The sequence below is a fragment of the Myodes glareolus genome, chromosome 22, assembly GCF_982192425.1.
Source record: "Myodes glareolus chromosome 22, mMyoGla1.1, whole genome shotgun sequence".
Lineage (NCBI taxonomy): Eukaryota > Metazoa > Chordata > Mammalia > Rodentia > Cricetidae > Myodes > Myodes glareolus.
In genome coordinates, this window is record NC_142047.1 from 24,131,634 (window position 1) to 24,151,361 (window position 19,728).

The following is a 19,728-nucleotide window of genomic DNA, read 5'->3' on the forward strand; positions in this document are numbered from 1 at the left end:
CAGAGGCTGTGTTGGGCTATGAGATACCTAATAGGACAGTGAGCTCTCTGACTTGCTAGGATTTCACTTTTCTCTCAGCCTCAAAATGGGCAGCTCCTCCTTCAACCCAAGCTCTCCGTAGGGCTTACTCTTGGCACAGGGAGACCTCCTAAGGCTGGAGAGTAAAGTGGACACTGTGAATCTGTAGAGTAACCATGACAACAAGTGTGACTTGGGACTGAGAGCCAGACCTGATCCCCTTGTAACACAGTAACAAAGCCCCAAGTACTTGATTCTAATTATATCTTAATTGTTGCCGTTTTTTCCTTAAAGGACCAAAAAGTCAAATGTTAATAAACAGCTAAGACCATGAATAACACCTTTCCAAACAGATACTTATATTTTTATTTAAATTGTAAAAAATAGTAATTCCAAACAAGAGTCTCCACCAACCCCGTGACAACTCACCAGGGAAGGCCCTGCTTCCTCCTCCCCCTCCTTGAAGTCCCCTGTGCCTAATCAACAGCCTGGGGCAGCACCCTGCACCATCAGCTAGCTTTTCCAAAGAGGGAGGACAGGGCAAGGCTCACCACCATTGGAAATTGCCCGAGACCAACTGAAAGAGTCCAGTCTGAAATCCCAACTCTTCCTATGAAAGTCCCTCTACAGGTGCACGTTGGCTGGAGGCAGGGGCGGGGAAGCTGGGACCAGAACAGCCGTGGGCTCACTTAGCTTCGCCCGCAACAAAGACAATCTGTCGCTTGTTAGGCTTATACTGTGGCAGGTTGGAGGCTGAAGGTCTGTTAGTGCCTTTAGTGCTAGGTGAGAAGGGTGGCCCAGCCTGGGATACTGAAGTCCTCTGATGGCAAGGCGGAGCCATGAGAGCCTACATCCCCCATCACTTTCTGCTGAATAAGGAGGGTGGGGAGGATGTCCCCACTGCTGGTTCTTGGCAGCCCTTCTGTGCCTGCTTGGGCCTGTTCCTTGGGGGTACTGGAGAGCTTGAGTCTAGTAAGATTGGGGGTGACCCTGTGCTAAGACCCAGCCGCAGCTCAGGCCATAGCACGGCTGGTCTAAGAGTAGCCCCCGGCCATCTGACTCGTAGCCGCATTGCTGCCCACTCCTCGCCAGGCCTGGAAGCTGAAGAAAGCACTCACTCCATAGGCAATCATCACCAGGCAAGCAAAAAACTGGCAGGAAAGAAGAAGAGAGACCAAGGTGGTCCGTCAGAGAGAGCAAGGGAACCATATGGGGACAGTGACAGCAGACCAGGTGGTCTCCTCAGATGGACTTGGGGATAAAAGCTTCAGCAACAGCCCCTTGAGTCAATCAGAACCACTTGTTCTGGCAGCCACACCCCTTATGCCCAGCCACACACCACACAGCTGGCATTATGTTCTAAGGGTCGGGGTAACAGAACCACTTAGGCCAGACATGTCAGGTGGTACCAGGGGCGACCAAGAGTGTCTAACTGCTCAGTGAATAGGAGTGACCATGGGGTAACTTCACACACTTCACAGGGACTTAAGGTCCACAGGTAACATTCAGGACTGGGGCAAGTGGATCTCTGTAAGTTCGAGGCCAGCCTGGTCTATAAGAGCTAGTTCCAGGATAGGCACCAAAGCTAGAGAAACCGTCGGGGGCGGGGACATTCAGGGCTGGGGCTCAGAAGTAGAGTGTTTGCCCAGCCTCACAAGGCCCTGTGGTTCTAGGCCCAGAATTGAAAACAAACTAAACCAAAAAAAAAAAAAAAAACCAAACAAACAAAAAACACAAAAACAAAACAGTAACAATACTCAAAAGGGGTTTTCTGAACCAGTTCGTACTCTGTATGCTGACCTGTGTTTTCTGCAGCTTAGGTCTCAGCTCCCAAGAGTGAGTTCACTAATTTGGGGCGGGGGGGGGGGGGCGGGCGGGGTTCGAGACAGGGTTTCTCTGTAGCTTTGGAGCCTGTCCTAGAACTCGCTCTTGTAAATCAGGCTGGCCTCGAACTCACAGAGATCTGTCTGCTTCTGCCTCCCGAGTGCTGGGATTAAAGGCGTGTGCCACCAGCACCCAGCGAGTTCACTACTTTTAAAACCTCTCTTAATCGGGAAGAGGGAAGACGCCAAGGGCTGCCCTGCCCTGGATGTGGCCACAACTCCAGTTTCCTTGTTGGAAAAAGAACCCATGGGCTGCGACTCTAGGGCGATGTACAGGGCCTTGTGGGCGGAGTGCGAACGGCCATCTGACACAGCCCGAGTCTAGACTTTCTGTAAGAGAATACAAGTCAAAACTGCAGACAGAATGTAGTGACTAACAGCCACCCCAGGTGACCGGTGAAAGCAAAACGAGTGTGGCCCAGCAGAGGTCCACAATGATCCCAAGTGTCCAGGTCCCTAAGGAAAACAGAGTGACACTGAGCATCCGGGCACCTGTGAGCACACAGGCCTGGGCTGGTGGATCCCCTGCAGAAGGCTGGAGCCTCAGCCTCGGGAGCATACTTACAGAGGCAGCCGAGCGCTGGTTATATGGCCGGGAGCCCTTCAGGGACGTCAGATCGACCGCTGAGGCACAAGTGATAAAGGCGGTAATATAGAGAACCGTGGCGGCGACGAAAAAGACCATCAACTGTGGGGCAAGGGAAAGGAGCTGTAAAACATCCACAGGGAGTATCACCACCCCAGGACAGTGCCAGGCTACCGGGCCACTCCTCTGCCATGGCAACACGCCACTCACCTCTAACCAGCTAAAGAAAGGCAGGCCACTCAATATGTGGCACGTGGCCATACCCACACCCTCTCTGTGACCACATCAGCACTTGGCCTTGCGGGGCTGGCCCTAGGATAAAGTCTCGCATCCCTCTCGCCACCAATGCGAGAAATCCATGACTCCCTTGGGCATTATCCTAAACTCAGGGAATCTGTATAGAACACCAAGGAGACTGGGCGTGAATCTCACTGGTAAAGCATTTGTCCCGCCTTTGTGATGTCCTGAGTTTGAGCCCTAGCACCACCAAAACAACAAACAAAATACCTCCCCTTGAGGCTGATGCTGGACAATGGCAGCACCCCAGGACCAGGTACGTGTGAGGTTTCTGGAACCTTCCTGGCCCAGTTCACTAGTCCATCTTTGTGGAGAGCCATATGGAGCCATACAGGAGCCGCACCTAGAAAATGGCGCTGGCATCCGGCTTCCACGATCCCGAAAGCGGATGCTCTCGGAGACAAACAACTCCTATTTTGGCTTCGACCCTGCTCACGCTATGATCGTACGATGATCGTAAGCTGCTTGTATTAGCGTGGGCCCATGGGCAGTGCCCACGTGGTTAACCTGGATTGGCAGCCCTTGGCTATATCAGGGCTGGGAACGGCTTGCCCGGGGAAGAGAAGGAAAAGAGAGAACTGTGAAAAAGGTCCTGGATAAAACTGCTTGTGAGAAGAATTCCAGCGTTGCGTTCTTCCTTGCTGGTGAGGCGGACGCGACACATCTGGCCTGGCCCTTTCAAAGATTGGTGGTCTCTATACCAGAGTTGCGGGATCATCACCAAGATTTTCTCCCAGCTCAGCCCTCCCTGCCTGCCATAGAAACAGAACCCAACTGGCCTCCTTCATGGAGCGAGACAAATCTCCCACCGTGCAGAATTCTTCTTTTGGGGCCCAGGGATATTCAGAGGGAGTCAGACCCTCAGACAGGAGTCCAGCCACCGCCACCTCAATCCCAAATCATGTCCCCAAGTACAGTGACCACTGCACACCCTGCCTGGCCCTGGCCAGTGATACAAGATCTAACAAACCCATTCTGTCTCAGCATGACTCACGTTTCCTCTGATTAAACAGGCATTGAATTATAAACAATCGCTGCCTAGTCCCAGCCTCGCTTGCCTTACAATCATGTGCCTCTGTGCTTACTGAAAGCCTCAGACCCAGCTGCATGGGTTTTCCGGGTTCCAGAAAGAAAAAAAAAAAAAAAAGAACCATTTTCTGTGTCTGGCCAGGGTGCTTCCTCTAGTCAGAGGAGACCGGCCTGAGATAAACCTGAGGTACCCATCCTCTCCAGTGCTGCAAGGCCTCCTGGAGGCACTCTGACCACCCTCAGGAAGGTACGGTATCTGCAAGAGCATCTTGCGGACCTGCTCAAAAGCCCCTTCCGGCTGGTCCCTTCCCAGGGCCAAGTTGAGCATCTACTTAGATCATAAACATGCCTTTCCACCCCAGCTCTTCAGGTAGTGAAGAGGCAGGAGGATCGCTACCAACCCCCCTCCACTTGACGTTTACAGAAGGTCCTTCACAGGCAAGAGGGCTTAGCCTGGAGCCACACAGTACCCCTGACCCAGACTCACCACCAACGGCCAGGGCACCATGTACAACTTCATGTGCAGCTGAAACAGGTAGATGATGAAGAAGACGATTGTCATCAGCCAGAGGAAGACAGCGACAAACATGACCCAGCCATAGGCAGGGTACAGGTGGTACGGCGTATCAGCAATCAGGGCCCACACCAACAATCCTAGCACCTGTGGAAAAAACAGGGGCGTCTCAGAGCCCCACAGCTCCAGCCAGAGGCCCAGGCCTCCTTTCTTGTTAACTCAAACAAATCTTGGGCTGCTAGCAAGGTGGCTCAAATGGTAAAATGCTTCCCATGAGCCTGGCAACCTGAGCCCGGTGCCTACAACTCGAGGGCGTAAGGAGAGAACTGGCTACCAAAAGTTGCCCACTGACCTCCACTCACGTGATACAAAAGCTTTTTTCAAAGAAACCTTGACTTGCCTCCTGCTGTACACCTCTGTGCTGGGGATCTTGTCTGGCCACTTCATCAATCGCCACTGTGCTGTGTGACAGAAGGCGCTTCCAAGTCCCCAGATACTACCATCCACGGTGGGAACAGTGTTTCTCATAGAGTGTGTGGTCTTTTACACCACTGCTGACCACAACAGTACAGGACCTCCACTTTGTAACAAACACGGGCACGGAGGCCAATACCTGTAATCCCAACACCGGAGGAAAATGCAGGAGACTTGAGTTCAAGGCCAACATCTACCTAGTGAGTTATAGGCCAGCCTGAGTCATGTGAACCCAGCTCAAAACAAAACCTCTGTCTAAAAAAGGGGGGTGGGGAGCTTCAAGATGGCTCAGCAGGAAACTGTAGCTGAGCTCACCCCCAGAACCCACAGTGGAAGGGAGTGCTCACTCCTTCCCAAAGGTTGTCCTCTGGGGGCCGATGAGATGGATAAATTTGCCTACTGTCAGATAAATTTGCCTACTGCCAAGCTTGACAGCCTAAGGTAAACTCTCAGCTTCCATGTTCACACACACATATACACTAAAATGTTAAATTTTAAAAACTTTGGGGGTTGTTCTTTTGATTTTATTTTGTTTTGTTTTTGTTTTTGAGACAGGACCTTATTCTATATCCCTGGCTGGCCTGAAACTCACCAATCTCCTCCTGCCACTGCCTCCTGAATGCGGGGTTAAAGGCATAAGCTACCAGGCCTGGCTTTAAATAAACTTTTAAAAGAAAAAAGCCTGAGAGGGCCAGGCCATCGTGGCGCACGCCTTTAATCCCAGCACTCAGGAGGCAGAGGCAAGTGAACCCCTGTGAGTTCGAGGCCAGCCTGGTCTACAAGAGCTAGTTTCAGGACAGCTAGGACTGTTACACAGGGAAACCCTGTCTCGAAAAGACAAAAGAAAAAAGAAAAGAAAAGAAAAGAAAAAAGAAAAAGAGAGAGGAAGAAAGAAAGAAAGAAAGAAAGAAAGAAAGAAAGAAAGAAAGAAAGAAAGAAAGAAAGGAGCCCGAGAGATGGCCTGAGAGAAGGCACTTGCTACCAAGCCTATGTTTGAATCCTGGGACCCACATGGTAGAGAGAACCAACGCCTGCAAGTTGTCATCTGACACAAGCATGTGTACATAAGTGTGTGCACATACGATAAATAGTGTGTACACATACGATAAATAAATAACTGTAACAAAAAATTAGTCTCTGGACAAGGAAAAAAAAATCCTGTTTCCAGGACATCCTCCACACCAATGGGAACAGTCTCTGTATGCTTTTCTTGGCTCAGCAGAGCAGAGACTGTCTCCAGGGTTCTGAGTCCTCCAGCTCAACGCTCCTCCCCCTCCACCAGCCCTAACTCCCTGTTGTCTCCCCTACAGGTGTTGCCATCCTGCCTCACAAAGGAAGGCCAAGCGACTGTCTGTTACACTGTTCCCCCAGGGACATCCCTGACTGTGTGTGCTGAAGCTAACAGAGTGGACTTTGTTGAAAACCTGTTTCCCTTCCCACCTGTGTAAAACTTTCCCCTCACAGCTAGTCTGGGCTTCCTCACCTCATTTTGATTTCCTTTTGTTTTGTTTTAGTTTTTTTATATATATATATACTTGTTTGTTTTACAGTCTCGAACTCACAGAGGTTCACCTGCCTCTGTCTCCTGAACGCTGGATTAAAGGTGTGCCACCACCACCCAGCCTAATTAATTTATTTTTATTTTATGTGCGTGCATTCGCCTGCATGCCTATCAGTGTGAAGGTGTTAGATCACCTGAAACTGGAGTTACAGGCAGTTACGAGCTGCCGTGTGGGTGCTGGGAGTTGAAAATGGGACCTCTGGAAGAGCAGCCAATGCTGTTAACCGCCGAGCCATCTCTCCAGCCCTCTTCATTTATAACAGTGCAGGGACCACGCCCACCTCGGGCAGCTCCTCAAAGCTGTAAGTTCAGTGTTACCCAGAAGAGTGTGTTCCCTTCCCCTGGAGTCCCTACGTAGGCACCAAACCCAGACAGTTCCACAGACAGACTTCTTGTAGGGCACTGTCCAAGGAGTCTGGGGGAGGCCCAAGGTAAGTGCCACGCCATGGCTGTCCTCGGCCTCCCCAGCCCCTTTGCTGGCCGAGGATCTCTTGGTTGGGGAACAGGCACTCCTGTCTGGAACTCTGCCGCTGTGGGTGTAGAAGTCTGCTGGGGCTCTGGAGAAAGAGGCTCCTTTGCTTAAGACACAGGAGCGTTGTTCCTCCTTCTGCCTGCACACATGGAAACTAGTGGCTCCAGTCCAAGGGCGAGACCACTTTTGGTCAGGTATTAGGAGCAACACTGTACTCTGGTCTTTGGGAACAAGTCCCTGCTCCTGGCTGCCCACTTTGCTGACAGGCCACCTTGCAAGTTCCCAGGCACCTAAAGAGAGGTCCTCACCAGAGGTCTCAGGACCCAAAGCTGGGGGCCCTGCCAGCCACCTCCTTCTAAAATAACCCCAAAGATCTCAGGGAAGTTTCTTTTTTGTTTGGAATACGCATTTGCAGGGTAAGGACAGATTCCGCTTGTAGCTGAGCAGGCCGAAGCGGGCTTCGTACCGGCTCTCCCAGCTGGTGTGAGCCCCAGACACCCCATGTCCCAGAACACCCTCCCATCTGTTCTTGCTTCTGATCCTCACAAGCAGGCCCGGGTGTTGGCCCCTGCTTTACGGCAAGAAGATGGAACAGAGTAGCAGGGCCTTCCTAGCCTGTGGTCACCTGCCAAACTGACAACAAAGCCCTCGTTGAACTGCAGCTCAAGGGCCAGGGAAGGGCTCAGTAGCCAAAGGCACTTGCCACCAAGTCCGACGACCTGCGTTAGATCCCCAGAACCCACATGGTTGGGGGGAGAACTGACCCCTGAAAGTTGTCCTCTGACCTCCACATATGCACTTGGGTGTACTCAAGCCCACACACATGCATACACACACTCACACTCAGGACGAGAGATCTTGGAATAGGCTCCACACACACCTTCCCTCTCTTCCTTTCTGTTTCTCCCCCGACCCCGCTTCTCTCTTTCTTGGCAAGCTCTCATTAGTCCAGAGAGACCTTGAACCCCTACTTCTGCTTCCCAAGTACGGATATCACAAGCATGTGGCACCTCACCTGGCCCTCACACACCCTTTACTCCCCACCCCAAATCACTGTGCCAGAAACAGACACACTAGAAAGGCCACAAAGCCCCAGAGCTGGGTGAGGTCATTTCCATCAGGAGAATGAAGACTCCTTGGAATATCAGCTCAGGCAGCTTCCCAGGTAAGAAGCAGGAAGGTGAGCCTACTAGGTAGGGGCTGTCCGCTCTTATAGGAAGTAGGTTCCAGGTCCCTCACCCTGCCGCTGGGTTGTCTGGTTCCTACTATCTGATAGGAAGTTAGAGAAGGCATCCGAGTGATAAGCCAGAAAAGGCCTTGTTTATACTCCTGCCCTTCTCTCCCCATGCCATCTTGCCAGGTTCCCACAAGTGCTCAGGAGTCATACTGCGTACTGTAGGTAAAGGGTGGGTGAGCCTGGGACCAGCTCTGTCTTGCCGGAGAAAGAGTTGCTGTGTATGTGTGTGGGGGGGGGATGGATAAAGCAAAATGTGTCAGCCCCTACCAAGGGCAGGGATGTAGGAACCCACGAGTCCCCACCCTGTCTGACTCCACCCCTCTTTTCCAGATCAGCAAACATGTTAGAGATAAAGCAGTAGATAGGTTGGGGAGTTTGTGAACCTTTGGGCTGCTGTACCTGGCCCTGAGCCCAGGCAGCAGACTTGGTTTCTGCCCTAGAACGAGGAAGGTCCATTCCTCTTTTAGAACCCAACAAACTAGTTTCTCTTAAGCCAACAGCCTGGGTATTTCACTGACCCCTTGACTGATGTGGGTGGCCCTGCCAGGGCCAGGAAGGGTCCAGAAGCTGCAGGACCCCCTGGGATTCACTGAATTGCCACCTGGTGCAGATCCCACTCTACCCGAAGCACCAGAAGCCTTGACGCAGCATGGGCTCCACTCTTCAGGGATAGCGAAAAACAGCAGGTCACTGGGAGCAGAGAATCAAGAGTCCCCAGTACTACTCCCTGACCCTGTGATCTCTCCCAGAACTCTGGGTCCAGCACAGGTCTCCCGTAGCTCAGGCATCCCTCTAGCGTGACCTGTCCCTGGGTGCCTCTCTTCACAAACCCTCCGCCGCAACACTTCTGTGTCAGGGTGCCCCACCCTCAGGGTGCTCCTACACCGGCAAGCGGTGCCAGATCAAAAACATAAACTGCTCAAATACACTGCTCACAGGGTAGGTGTGTGGGAACCAATGCAGGAACGGAAGGGGAACCAGAAGGAAGATCAATTTTAGACATCGGACAGAGGAATTCCCTACTGGCAATGTAACCTGTGATAAGGTTTAGGGAAGTAAAGGAGGGGACAGAGAGAATCACGGGGGACTCCAGAAGAGAATGCAATTTCTACCTCTGGCAGTCTAGGCCACCTCGACCTCTGTGTCCATCTACTCCATACTTTCTAGACAGTGTCAGACCCAAGTCAATTCACTGTGTGGCCTTGGGAGACTCACACAAGCTTTCTGTTGTCATCTGGGGCACAGGAAGGAGTTTTCTATTGGGTGAGAGGTTCAGGGACAACAATGCCTACCCTGATGCTGGGCAGGTGGACTCTGGGGCCATAGCAGGGGTGGGCGGTGTGGTTATGTAGTTTAGTTAAACCACAGGAAAGCGAGGGCAGAGTGAGCGAGCTTCCAGTAGGGGAAGCAACTAGACCTGGAGGTTGACACTAAGGTCCCAAGACAGAAAAGAGGCTTCTGGAACAGGAAAGCATGATACTGGTAGACACGCAGCTCTGGGGAGCTAAGGGCTGCTGAGCGGCACTACCCACGCTAGACAAGGGCTCTGTCCAGAGCCACTCCCATCAGAGCTGCTAAGTCTTGAGGGAATGTTAGAAATTGCATGTTTGTTTTTAATTATGTGGCATCTCCAGTGTTTAAATGTTAGCAATTAAGCCAACTGTTTTAGGAAGAGCAAGGGCCAACCCTCCGAAGGTGACTGGTGGTGCCAAGTCTTTCACAGGCCTCAGTGGCTGCTCCTCACGGCACCACCAGGAAACTGAGGCCCAGGGTGGCCGCAAGACCCTTCCAGGGGTCCCCCCTCACTCAGGGCACAGCGAGGCAGCTGAGGACAAGCAGAACTTGGCCTAGACTGGCCTGGCCTAGCCCAGCCTCCACCCCCATCCTGGCCCTTCTCCCTACACTGAAAGGGACTTTATGGGGACAAAAAGTCACCCATTGTGTCCCAGGAGACAAAGGGGCAAGAGACAGAGGCTCCAGGCGCCTGGGCAGGCCACACCACTACCACACACCACCCCCTCTGTGTCAAAGGAGGACTGGGGGAGGCACCTTGGAATTCCTGCCCTGGATATGAAGCATTCTGGAACGCTGGGGCCAAGGAAGACCAGGAACCACCCAGCTGTCCCTCTCTCTATCTGAAGCAAACACACAAGGAATTCCACTGAGTCACTCAGCCAGGGCACACTCTCCCAGGGCCAGTTCTGTGCCAGGCTGTTCCAGGTGCGCAGAAGGCAGCAGAGTCGCGGGCAGCTGGGCCTGGCCTGCAGGAGCCCACCTGGGCCTTGACTAGCAGTGCAAGGTTCCAGATGCAGCCTTCTCGATGCAACCTGCTATTGGCAAGTCCTCGGTCTAAAAGAGAGTGTTTAGAATCCGGAGGTACAAAGGTACACACACACACACACACACACGCACACACACACACACACGCACATGCACACGCACATGCACATGCACACACGCTGATGGCTGAGTCATATGGACCTGAAATATATTCAACAGCATGATCATCCTTGAGAGGTAGAGGCAGGAGGGTTGCCACAAGTCTGAAACCAGCCGGGACTTCACAAGACCCTGTCCTGTCTCAATAATAACAGCGATAATAATAAACAATTAAACGTATTATTGTTATTATTATCTAATAGGAAAATCTACCCAACATGAACTCAGACTACTGCCTTCTGCATGAGGCTCTGCAGGCCTCCTTCTGGCCCCATTCAGGTATGCGAGGCAGGTGCGGGTTTGTGACTCCCACCCTCCCTCTGTCTCTTCTGGCTGCCCAGCAAGAGGCAATGTGCCCAAAAGGGTTTCAGAAATTCACAGCACCCAGTCTATGTCGCACGCCTCCCTCTTCCCCAGGGGTTTGCATAATGCCTGTCTGGGTCTTCCCAACACTAGAATCCCGCCAGCCATGGGGGCATCTTAGGGAGATCTCGTTCTGCTTGAGAAGGCCCAGGCAGAGCCCTTGTACGCACTGCCCCAGCTGTGCTCCAGCATCCAGTTAGCCAGGCCCTTCCTCTCTCTGGGACTAACTTTCTCCCCAGGGAAGCACTCAGCCCATTTCACAGAAGGAAAACTGAGGCTCTTCTAGAAGATGAGGATCTGGCCCAAGGGACATGAATATGAGGGGTTGCTAGACAGCCCAGGGATAGACTTCCTTTCTCTGTACTGACTCCTGGGAGGTGGGGACACTGTCTTGGACACTAGTTCCTGGAGGAATTGTCACTGCCGGGAATGTCAGAACTCTGGAGCGAGCACAGCCTGTGAACCTCTCAGCCTGGTGAAGTCTGAGATCTGGGTGAGCATCCAGGGGCAAGGCCTTCCTCGTTTCCTGGGGGTGGCCCAAGCGTATCTCTCCTGACTCCATTCCCAGGAGGGGCTGGTGCCAGCCACGCTCTGCACACCCAGGCTGACAGAAAAGAAGTTCATCCAGTGTCAGATACCACCCAGCCCCGCCATAGCTGAAGTGAGCTTCAGAGCACCGCCTAACCTTCAGCCCAGTCCTCCCTGAGACCCTGGTGTGCCACCGTGCCTCTCCTCCCTGAGCAAACAGGAGGAGCTGGCCCTGCCCAGCAGCAAAAGCCAGAACCCCATACTGTCAGACCTAGGGCTGGGTCAGCGGCTGCCAAGGAAAACAGCCCCCACCTAGGCTCACAGCAACCACGAAGACAGCTGTCAACATAGTCCAGCCACCGCAGCCCAATGGGAACTGCCTACGGCGCAGGATGACTTCGCAAATGTGAGCTGGTCCCTTCCTGAAACAGAGGTCACTTTCTGCTTACAGAGGACTTGAAAAAAAAAAACCCCAGGTAGTCCTGAACTCACTGTGTGACCCTGAGGAAGTGCCTTCCCTCTCTGACCCTCACATCCACACCCCTCACAGCTTTTGACATAGCCACAAACTATGTATAATTCCCAACTTACCAACATTTTCATTTCTTTTAGAAAGTTTTTTTCCCCAGTTTTTCAAAGTCCTGGCTGCCCTAGAACATACTTTGTAGACCAGGCCGGACTTGAACTCAGATCTGCCTGTCTCTATCACCAGAGTATGGGATTAAAGGTGCCACCACCAACCAGGGGAAAGAATTCTTAATGGTTGTTCATTGGTTAACTTTGGTTTTCAGAGACAGGATCCTATTACTTAGCCCAATGGTTGGTATGCCCTATATAGCCCAGGATGACCTTGAACTCACAAATCTCCTTCCTTAGGCTCCTGACAGCTGGGACCACAGGCATGTGCCAACATGCTCCACTTGTTATATAATCTTTCAATAAGTATTACAGGGCTGGCAATATGGCTCTGGGTGAAGGTGCCTGCAACCCACTCCTATGACCTGAGCTCCAGACTTGAGACTCACATTGTAAAAAGAGAACCAACACCCACAAGTCCAGCTTCTTTACTCATAGAGTAGCTTGCCTGTAACTTACACACACACACACACACACACACACACACACACACACACACACACACCTTTAATTTAAATAATAATTCATCTTATTTAGATAGTTTTTGTTTTTTGAGACAAGGCTCACTATGTAGTCTTGTATGGCCTGGAGATCACTTTGTAGGCCAAGCTGTCTTCAAACTCACAGAGATCCGCGAGCTTCTGACTCCTGAGTGCAGTGTTGGGATTAAAGTAGTAGGCCCCAAGCCTGGTCCAATTTATAAGTTTTAAAAATCTTTCCTAAAAGTGTGTTGCTACAATGGTTATTGTTATTTTCTTATTGTGTTAAATGATAAATTAAGCTTTACCAGAGTTGTGTCTGTGCAGAGCCGTCCCTAGGGCTCAGCCCAGTCTCAGGATGTGCCCTTACGGGAAAAGGTGACTATTGCAGGCTAGTCCACGGGACAACTGTCAAGGTCGTCTCCGCAGCAAGCTCTCTGGCTATGATGAGTGTAGATGGCCAAGCTCAACACAGACCTTATTAACGACACTGAATTGGGGAAAGGTCTCAGCTTGACTCAATTTTCAGACACCAGAAAGAAATAAAGGCGGAGGGGACAGAATGTCCCCACACCCGGACCTGCCACCTCTGCCTATCAGATTGGAGTGCGTCCAGAGTGTGTCATATCACCAGCCAGGGTGACCATGGGGCAGGCACCCATTGGAGTGGACGCAGCTGTGACCTCCATGGAGGACACTGTCCATCACACTCCCAGATGCAGGGGTGGTGACACAGGCCTGTCTTCTCACCTGCAAGAGAAGGTAAGGCTAGAGGGTCGTGGTTCAGGTGCGTCGGTTAAGCTACAAAGTGAGTTCAAGGCCAGCCTGGGCAACTTAGGGACACCTTATCTCAAGACTGAAAAGAGTAAAAAGGAGGCTGGGTGTGTGTTAAAATAAAACACAACAAACACATAGTGTGAAAACTGCAGGTGGACAGCCCGATCGCTACCTTTCACCGCCTGGGTGGGGTGGGGTGCAAACACACTGCACATACCATCTGACCCTGGGTTCCCTGGGGTTCCACTTACAGAAAATGCCACACAGACACCAGTGGCATGTGCAAAGCCACGCATGACAGAGGCGTGGAAATAACAAAGGAATGGGAATTCAAGTGTGTCAGGGCCCAGCTGCACCATGAGTTGCTACAGAGTCAGGTGAGTGTGCTCCCTGCTAAGAAGAGACCTGGAGCCTACATCTGTGCTCCTGAGCCCCTATTTTAGAACTAAAGACTCTAGGCTGCGCAGTGGTGGTGCACGCCTTTAATCCCAGCACTCGGTAGGCAGAGACAGGCTGATTTTTGTGAATTCGAGGCCAGCCTGGTCTACAGTGTGAACTCCTAGGCTACACAGGAAAAACCCTGTCTCTGGAAAACTAACAAAGAAGACTCTAGACTGGAGAGATGACTGAGCGGGTAGGAGCAGTGGCTGCTCCTCCAGAGGACCAGGGTTTGAATCCCAGCACCCACGTGGCATCTCACCACTGTCTGTAGTTACAGTCCGAAGGAACGCAACGATCTCTTCTGGCCTCCCTGGGTGCCAGGCACAGAGATGGCACACAGACACACATGCGGGCAAAATACGCATACACATAAAAATAAATAATAAAATGTAAAAGTTAAAAGAATCTGTGACCTGGCCCTCAGCGGTAAAGCAATAGTTTAGCATCTTTAGTCCCCAACACCATAAACAAAATGAAATATATGGAAATAAAGGTTTGAAAAATCCTGAAGCACACACAGTTTCCTGTGACCTGATGTAGGACACATCTTGGTGGCGTGGGGGTGTGGGTAGGCATGGTCCCTGTGCTGGGACACTCCTTAGGGCTTTTCAATGAGGCGGGAGTTCTGTGCAGTCACACACACACACACATTCCCCCTCAGCCCTCCTGCCCCAGTACACATGCACTGGTGAGAACAGTTGGGGCTTGGCCGGATATGGAAAAGATCACATCTCATTAATTTCTCTTTGTACCATTGGGATGTTTGGCTGTGCGTCTGATTTTGTTGTTGCTGTTTTCAAAGAACAAAATTTCCTTTTTTTTTTTTAATTTGCTTGTTTTTGTTTGTTTTGAGATAGGGTTATCTCTCCCTACCTGTTCCAGAATTCTCAGTAGACCAGGCTGGCTTTGAACCCACAGAGATCTGCATACCTCTGCCTCCTGAGTGCTTGGACTAAAGGCGTGCACCACCACCGCCCAGCAGAACCAAACATTTTCAAAAATGGTTGGTCAGGTGGTGGTGGCGGCGCTCACCTTTAATCCCAGTACAAAGGCAGAGTCAGGTGAGCAGACAGATCTCTATAAGTTCGAGGCCAGCCTGATCTACAAGAGTTAGTTCAGGAACAAGTCCCAAAGCTACAGAAAAACCCTGTCTTGAAAAACAAAAACAGAAACAAAACAAAATGCAATGGTTGTTTGAAATGTAGAAAAACTGAGACCTAGCCAAATGAACGGGGTGTGTGTGTGTGTGTGTGTGTGTGTGTGTGTGTGTGTGTGTGTATGTATGTGTGTGTGTCTGCAAACTCCACAGCAGCTACAGAGGCATTGTGTCACAGCAACCCACACACAACAGACACACTGTCTGGTGTTCTAATGCCACACTTTTGTTCATTTTATTGTGTGTGCACATGTGTACATACACATGGGCATTCTCGTGCCACGGAGCCCTTAGGGAGGTCGGAGGGCAAACTGCCAGTCAGTCTGCTCTTCTACCACATGGGCCGCCTGCTGAGCCATCTCACCCCACCCCTCCCCCCATCAGTGTTCATAGAAAAGGGACTGAAAATGTTCTAAAACAGTTGCCCTCATAGGGGGAGGGGCTGGATACAAGAACAACTTTAGCTCTGGCGGCATAGAGTCTAAGTAGCCCAGGCTGGCCTTGAGCTGCCTTGGGTTTCTTCAGTCTCCTGAATGCTGGGTTACACACACACACACACACACACACACACACACACACACACACACACCTGGCTAGGATTTTTCTTTGTGTTTTTGTTTTTCGAGACAGGGTTTCTCTGTGTAACAGTGCTAACTGTCCTAGAACTTGCTTTGTAGACCAGGCCTGCCTCTGCCTCCCAAGTGCTGGGATCACCACACCTGGCCTTGTTTCAGTCTTTTTAAAGGACGATATTTCCATATACTCATTAGGTAATTAGAAATAATTTCCCAAAGTTATCACACTCTCGCCCACCAGCGAGTAGGAGAGTGGCAGGAACTAACCACGCAGGGCACTGTGGCTTCAGCACGGGAACTTGCAGGCTCCACTCAGACGCCCAAAGAACCTCAGGTCAATCAGTACTAAGGGAGCCCCCAGTCCTGTCACCCCCAACTCCACCTGCCACTGCTCACATCCGCTCAGCAACACAGCAGGCCCTTCTCAGAAGTCAGAGCTCTTTGGGGCCTTGTCCTGTCCCTCCACGGAGAAAAGAGCCCGCCTGCTGGAACAGCCAGACAGCCAAAATCACCAAGAACAGCTTCCTCATGTCCCCAAGAGTGGAAGGATGAAGGAAGCCTTGAGCAGGGAGCTTCTTGTCCCCAGAAACAGTTAAACTTGCCTAAGGGCCCTAGCATCTAGGGCCCAGTGAATCCTGCCTTCACTCTGTCACGTGCCAGGCTACGTCCTTGGCGGGGGGGGGGGGGGGGGCGCTACTTCTCCAACAACACCATTTTTACAGACAACGGTATGGGGGGGGGTGGGAAATTAAGTTCCCTAGGATCCCAAATTGAAGGAGGCAGAGTCTGACTTTGAACCCCCAAGACCTGGGCTTCCAGGTCTACCATCAGTCAGTGTTCTCAATGATACCTTGGAGCACTGTGGTGGCAGAGGAGGAGGTCTCTAATCTGTTTGTTTACTTCAAAACAGAACCTTGTGGCTGCTCCCAATCCTAGGAGCAAGGCTAGGAAGTGTTCACTGCCCACGCCCCCATTCCCTCAAGGCATTACAAGTCCCCACTTCCTGAGCACCAGGGCTTAACCCACCACAGTCTTGCCTAAATCCCCTCATTCCCCTCTCCCCTAAAACAGGGTCTACTTAGCTCAGGCTGGCCTCAAGTCCATGATCCGAGGAGCACCAGGGTTATTAGAGACCTGAGTCACTGCATCCCGCTAGAACCTCTTTTGAAACCTCATCCATCTAGACACTCTTAAGAGCTCACCTCTGCCAGGAAGCCCTCCCCCAAAAGCCTGGGCTGAGTCTTCCTTCCTGAAGTAGTCTTCCTTCTCTCGGAACCCTCTAGGAACCCAGACCCCCAGATAAAGGCAACAGGAAACATAGCTGGAGCCAGGCTTCAGATGGCCAGATCTGAGTGCAAATCCTACCTGTGTGCAGCAGTCTTGCTGAATGCCACTTCCCCACCCGACCCCTGTGTGATGCTCAAATGCCTCTTATCACCAAGTCCCAGGTAGGACCATTCTTTGTTCCAAAACTGGAGTTGGGGGGGCGGTGTTAAGATTAGCAAAAAGATGGGCACTTCATCCCCACGTTTTTCAATTTTTCTAAAGTGGTTAGGGTGCGCCATGGGCACCTTCCGGCCATGCGCACAGCGTCCTTCCACTTGCCACACAAAGAGCGGTAGCACAAAGCACTCTGGTGCTTCACGATTAGAAGAGTTGTCTCTAGGTCACGCTAGCCTATTCAGAAGCGAGCTATGAAGATTCGAGTTTCTCCTTGTGCTTACAGGAAGCTCAGCCATGAAGATTTTACACTTGCAGGCTTCCTCCTAGGCAATGTCTCTCAAGTTGGTTTCTTCAAACCATCAGGCTTTAGAAATACACTAACTCTTCTGTTTGAACCACTAATAGTGCCATCTGATATTTGTTCTGGGGCTCGAGGGGGATGGGCAAGGTTACAGAGTATAAAGACCACCAGTTATCGGTACACTGAGGCAGGGTCACAGAGGAAGAACAATGTTTTGCTCAAGCAGCTTGGACTTCCTCCTCACCCACCTTTCCAGCACTGCAGGACACCTTGGGGTACAGAGCAACCTGGGGAGCAAGGAGCACCATCTCCTCAGTTACTGCCCCCTCCAAACAGCCTTCCCTGATCCCCAGGGGCAGGCACTAGGCAGGGAGCCTCTCCTACGTCCTCTAAAGTGCCACACCCACATACTGTAAGAGCAAAGCAAAATACTAGCAGTCGGAAAAGCCACTCCCAGCAGGGGAGTGATTAGAAAGAAGTCTCTGAGCCTGTTTTTATCTGTTGAGAGGAGAAAATCCAGCCAGATGTAGTGGCACACTCATTTAATCACTCATTAATCAGCACTCAGGAGGCAGAGGCAGGTGGATCTCTGGGAGTTCGAGGCCAACCTGGTCTAGAAGTGAGTTCCAGGACAGTTAGGGCTGTTACACAGAGAAACCCTGTTCTGAAAAGCAAAACAACAACAAAAAAAATGTCTAGGCTAGCCTCGAGTGTGCTATTGTGGCTTCCCAGCAGATATGGTGCCTGTCTCTGCCCCTCCCCCATCTGGGTCCCAGGGGAGTAGTAGGTTGCCACAGAAACATCTGAGGAACCGGAGTCTCAGCATCTCAGACAAACCAAGTGAGGTCTGTGGAGCCAATATGGGGAAGGAGCTAGGGAGTAAACCCTGATGTCTCAGTGCTCCCAAACCTCCAAGGGTCACCAACACAACCAAGACTCCAGTTCTGGTCCTAAACACATAAGATGTAGACCAGATGCTAATGCCTCAACTGCTTAGCCTGTGAGCTACTTTCCGGACCTCCACTCAGCTCTGCCACCTGCAGTTCCTCCACCATTCCCTGCACTACCCCAGGCTCCCATTCCAGGGACTGTCCAGCTGGAAAGCAAGCCCTCTAGTTCCCAGTGAAGCCTTCTAGAATAGACTAGACCTGTCTCCTCTCTGTTCCTTCCACAACTAGCTCCTCTCAGGCTAGTCCAAAGCTGACCCTTAGATGTGGGGTTAAAAGAGTCTAAATAGAAACCCCTGGCATGGTGGTGCCAGGGAATAATTGAAACCCTTGGAAAGATCTAGTTCAAGGCTAGCTTCGGCTACACAAGGAGTCTGAAGGCAGCTTCAGCTACAGAGAGAATTCAAGACCAATCTGGGCTGTATGCGACCCTGTCTCAAAACAAAAACAAAACCAAAACTGAATAAACCAAACCAAACAAACAAACCACCAAGTGCCCAACACTCCCGGGTTGCCAATGTCTACTGTTGAAGATTTAAACTGGTCCCATCATGCCACCCCTCCCCAATCTCATCAAAACCAAACAATATCCAAAAAGCATTCCGGGAGAATGTTTTTTTAAATGCAAGTTTCTTGTTGCACTTCCGGAGATTCAAAGAACAATTTCACATTTTTTTCCGGGGGTGGGGCCCGGGAATCTGAATTTTAAACAAAGCCAGGCAGGAGATAAGGGAGGATGGAGAAGATGGGTGAGGGCTCACAAGGAAGATCAGAAATCCGAAACCAAGGCAGAGGCCCCAGGTGGAGGTGGCCGCTCCCCTGGAGAGTAGGCAAGACCTAATCTCTGAGGAGGGCCTCTCGACTCCCCAGCCTGGCCTACTAGAGAGATAGCGACAGGGATCTAATCTCACTTCCTGAGCCACCCTATGCCTCTGCCAGTGGACCTTGATTTTTGGAGGCCTCTCCCCAGGGGCAGTCACAGGCCTCCAGACCCTCACAGGAGTGTACTGTGAAAAGACCGCTTACACCTCAGATTGCACTCAGTGGGAAGGGGCAATTCTAGGGTCCTTAGTTGGGGTCTGCACAGAGGTCCCGGGGTGGCAGGCATGTGACTTCTGACCTCCCGCGAATCTCCACAGCCCAGGGCAGGAGATTCGACCCGCGGACCCTGAGCAAGTGCCCGGGAGGGAGCGCACGCGCCGGGGTCACTAATGCGCTGTCTTTCCTTGTCCCGGCTGCCTCACTGGCCGGCTGGAGCCGGTGGGCAGTGGACTTTGCCCGGCGGAGAAGGCCTGGGCCGGGTCCCAGAGGGAAGGGGGCAGGGCAGAAGGAGAGGAACAGACTGGCGGACAGTTGTGCGCGGTGATCTCAGCCGCGGCTTCACCGCAGGAACCACCAGGTAGGGTGTGGGGTCTCCTCCACAGGAGTCTTACTGCGCTCTCAGGGATGCCACACGGGCGTCCTGAGGTGCGAGGTTCCAGGCGATCTCGGGGGACGCGTCCTGGGGGGTCCCTGGAGAATACCCCATCCCGTCACCGAGCTACCCGGCTCACCAGCTGCAGTAGCGCAAGC

The 19,728-nt window shown here is 51.8% G+C and overlaps 1 protein-coding gene across 1 annotated transcript in view; it reads right to left on the reverse strand.

Moving 5' to 3' along the window:
• Window positions 1-360: 360 nt before the first annotated feature.
• Pllp (plasmolipin) overlaps window positions 361-19,728 on the reverse strand; it is a 19,552-nt gene continuing 184 nt past the window's right edge. The window contains exons 1-4 of the mRNA XM_048432285.3: window positions 19,710-19,728; window positions 4,301-4,474; window positions 2,467-2,589; window positions 361-1,169 (exon numbers count right to left, since the gene is read on the reverse strand). The exon at window positions 19,710-19,728 is cut by the window's right edge and continues 184 nt beyond it. Of these exons, the coding sequence (XP_048288242.1) occupies window positions 1,053-1,169; window positions 2,467-2,589; window positions 4,301-4,474; window positions 19,710-19,728 (433 nt within the window). The 3' untranslated portion in view covers window positions 361-1,052. The remainder of the gene's footprint in view (window positions 1,170-2,466; window positions 2,590-4,300; window positions 4,475-19,709) is intronic.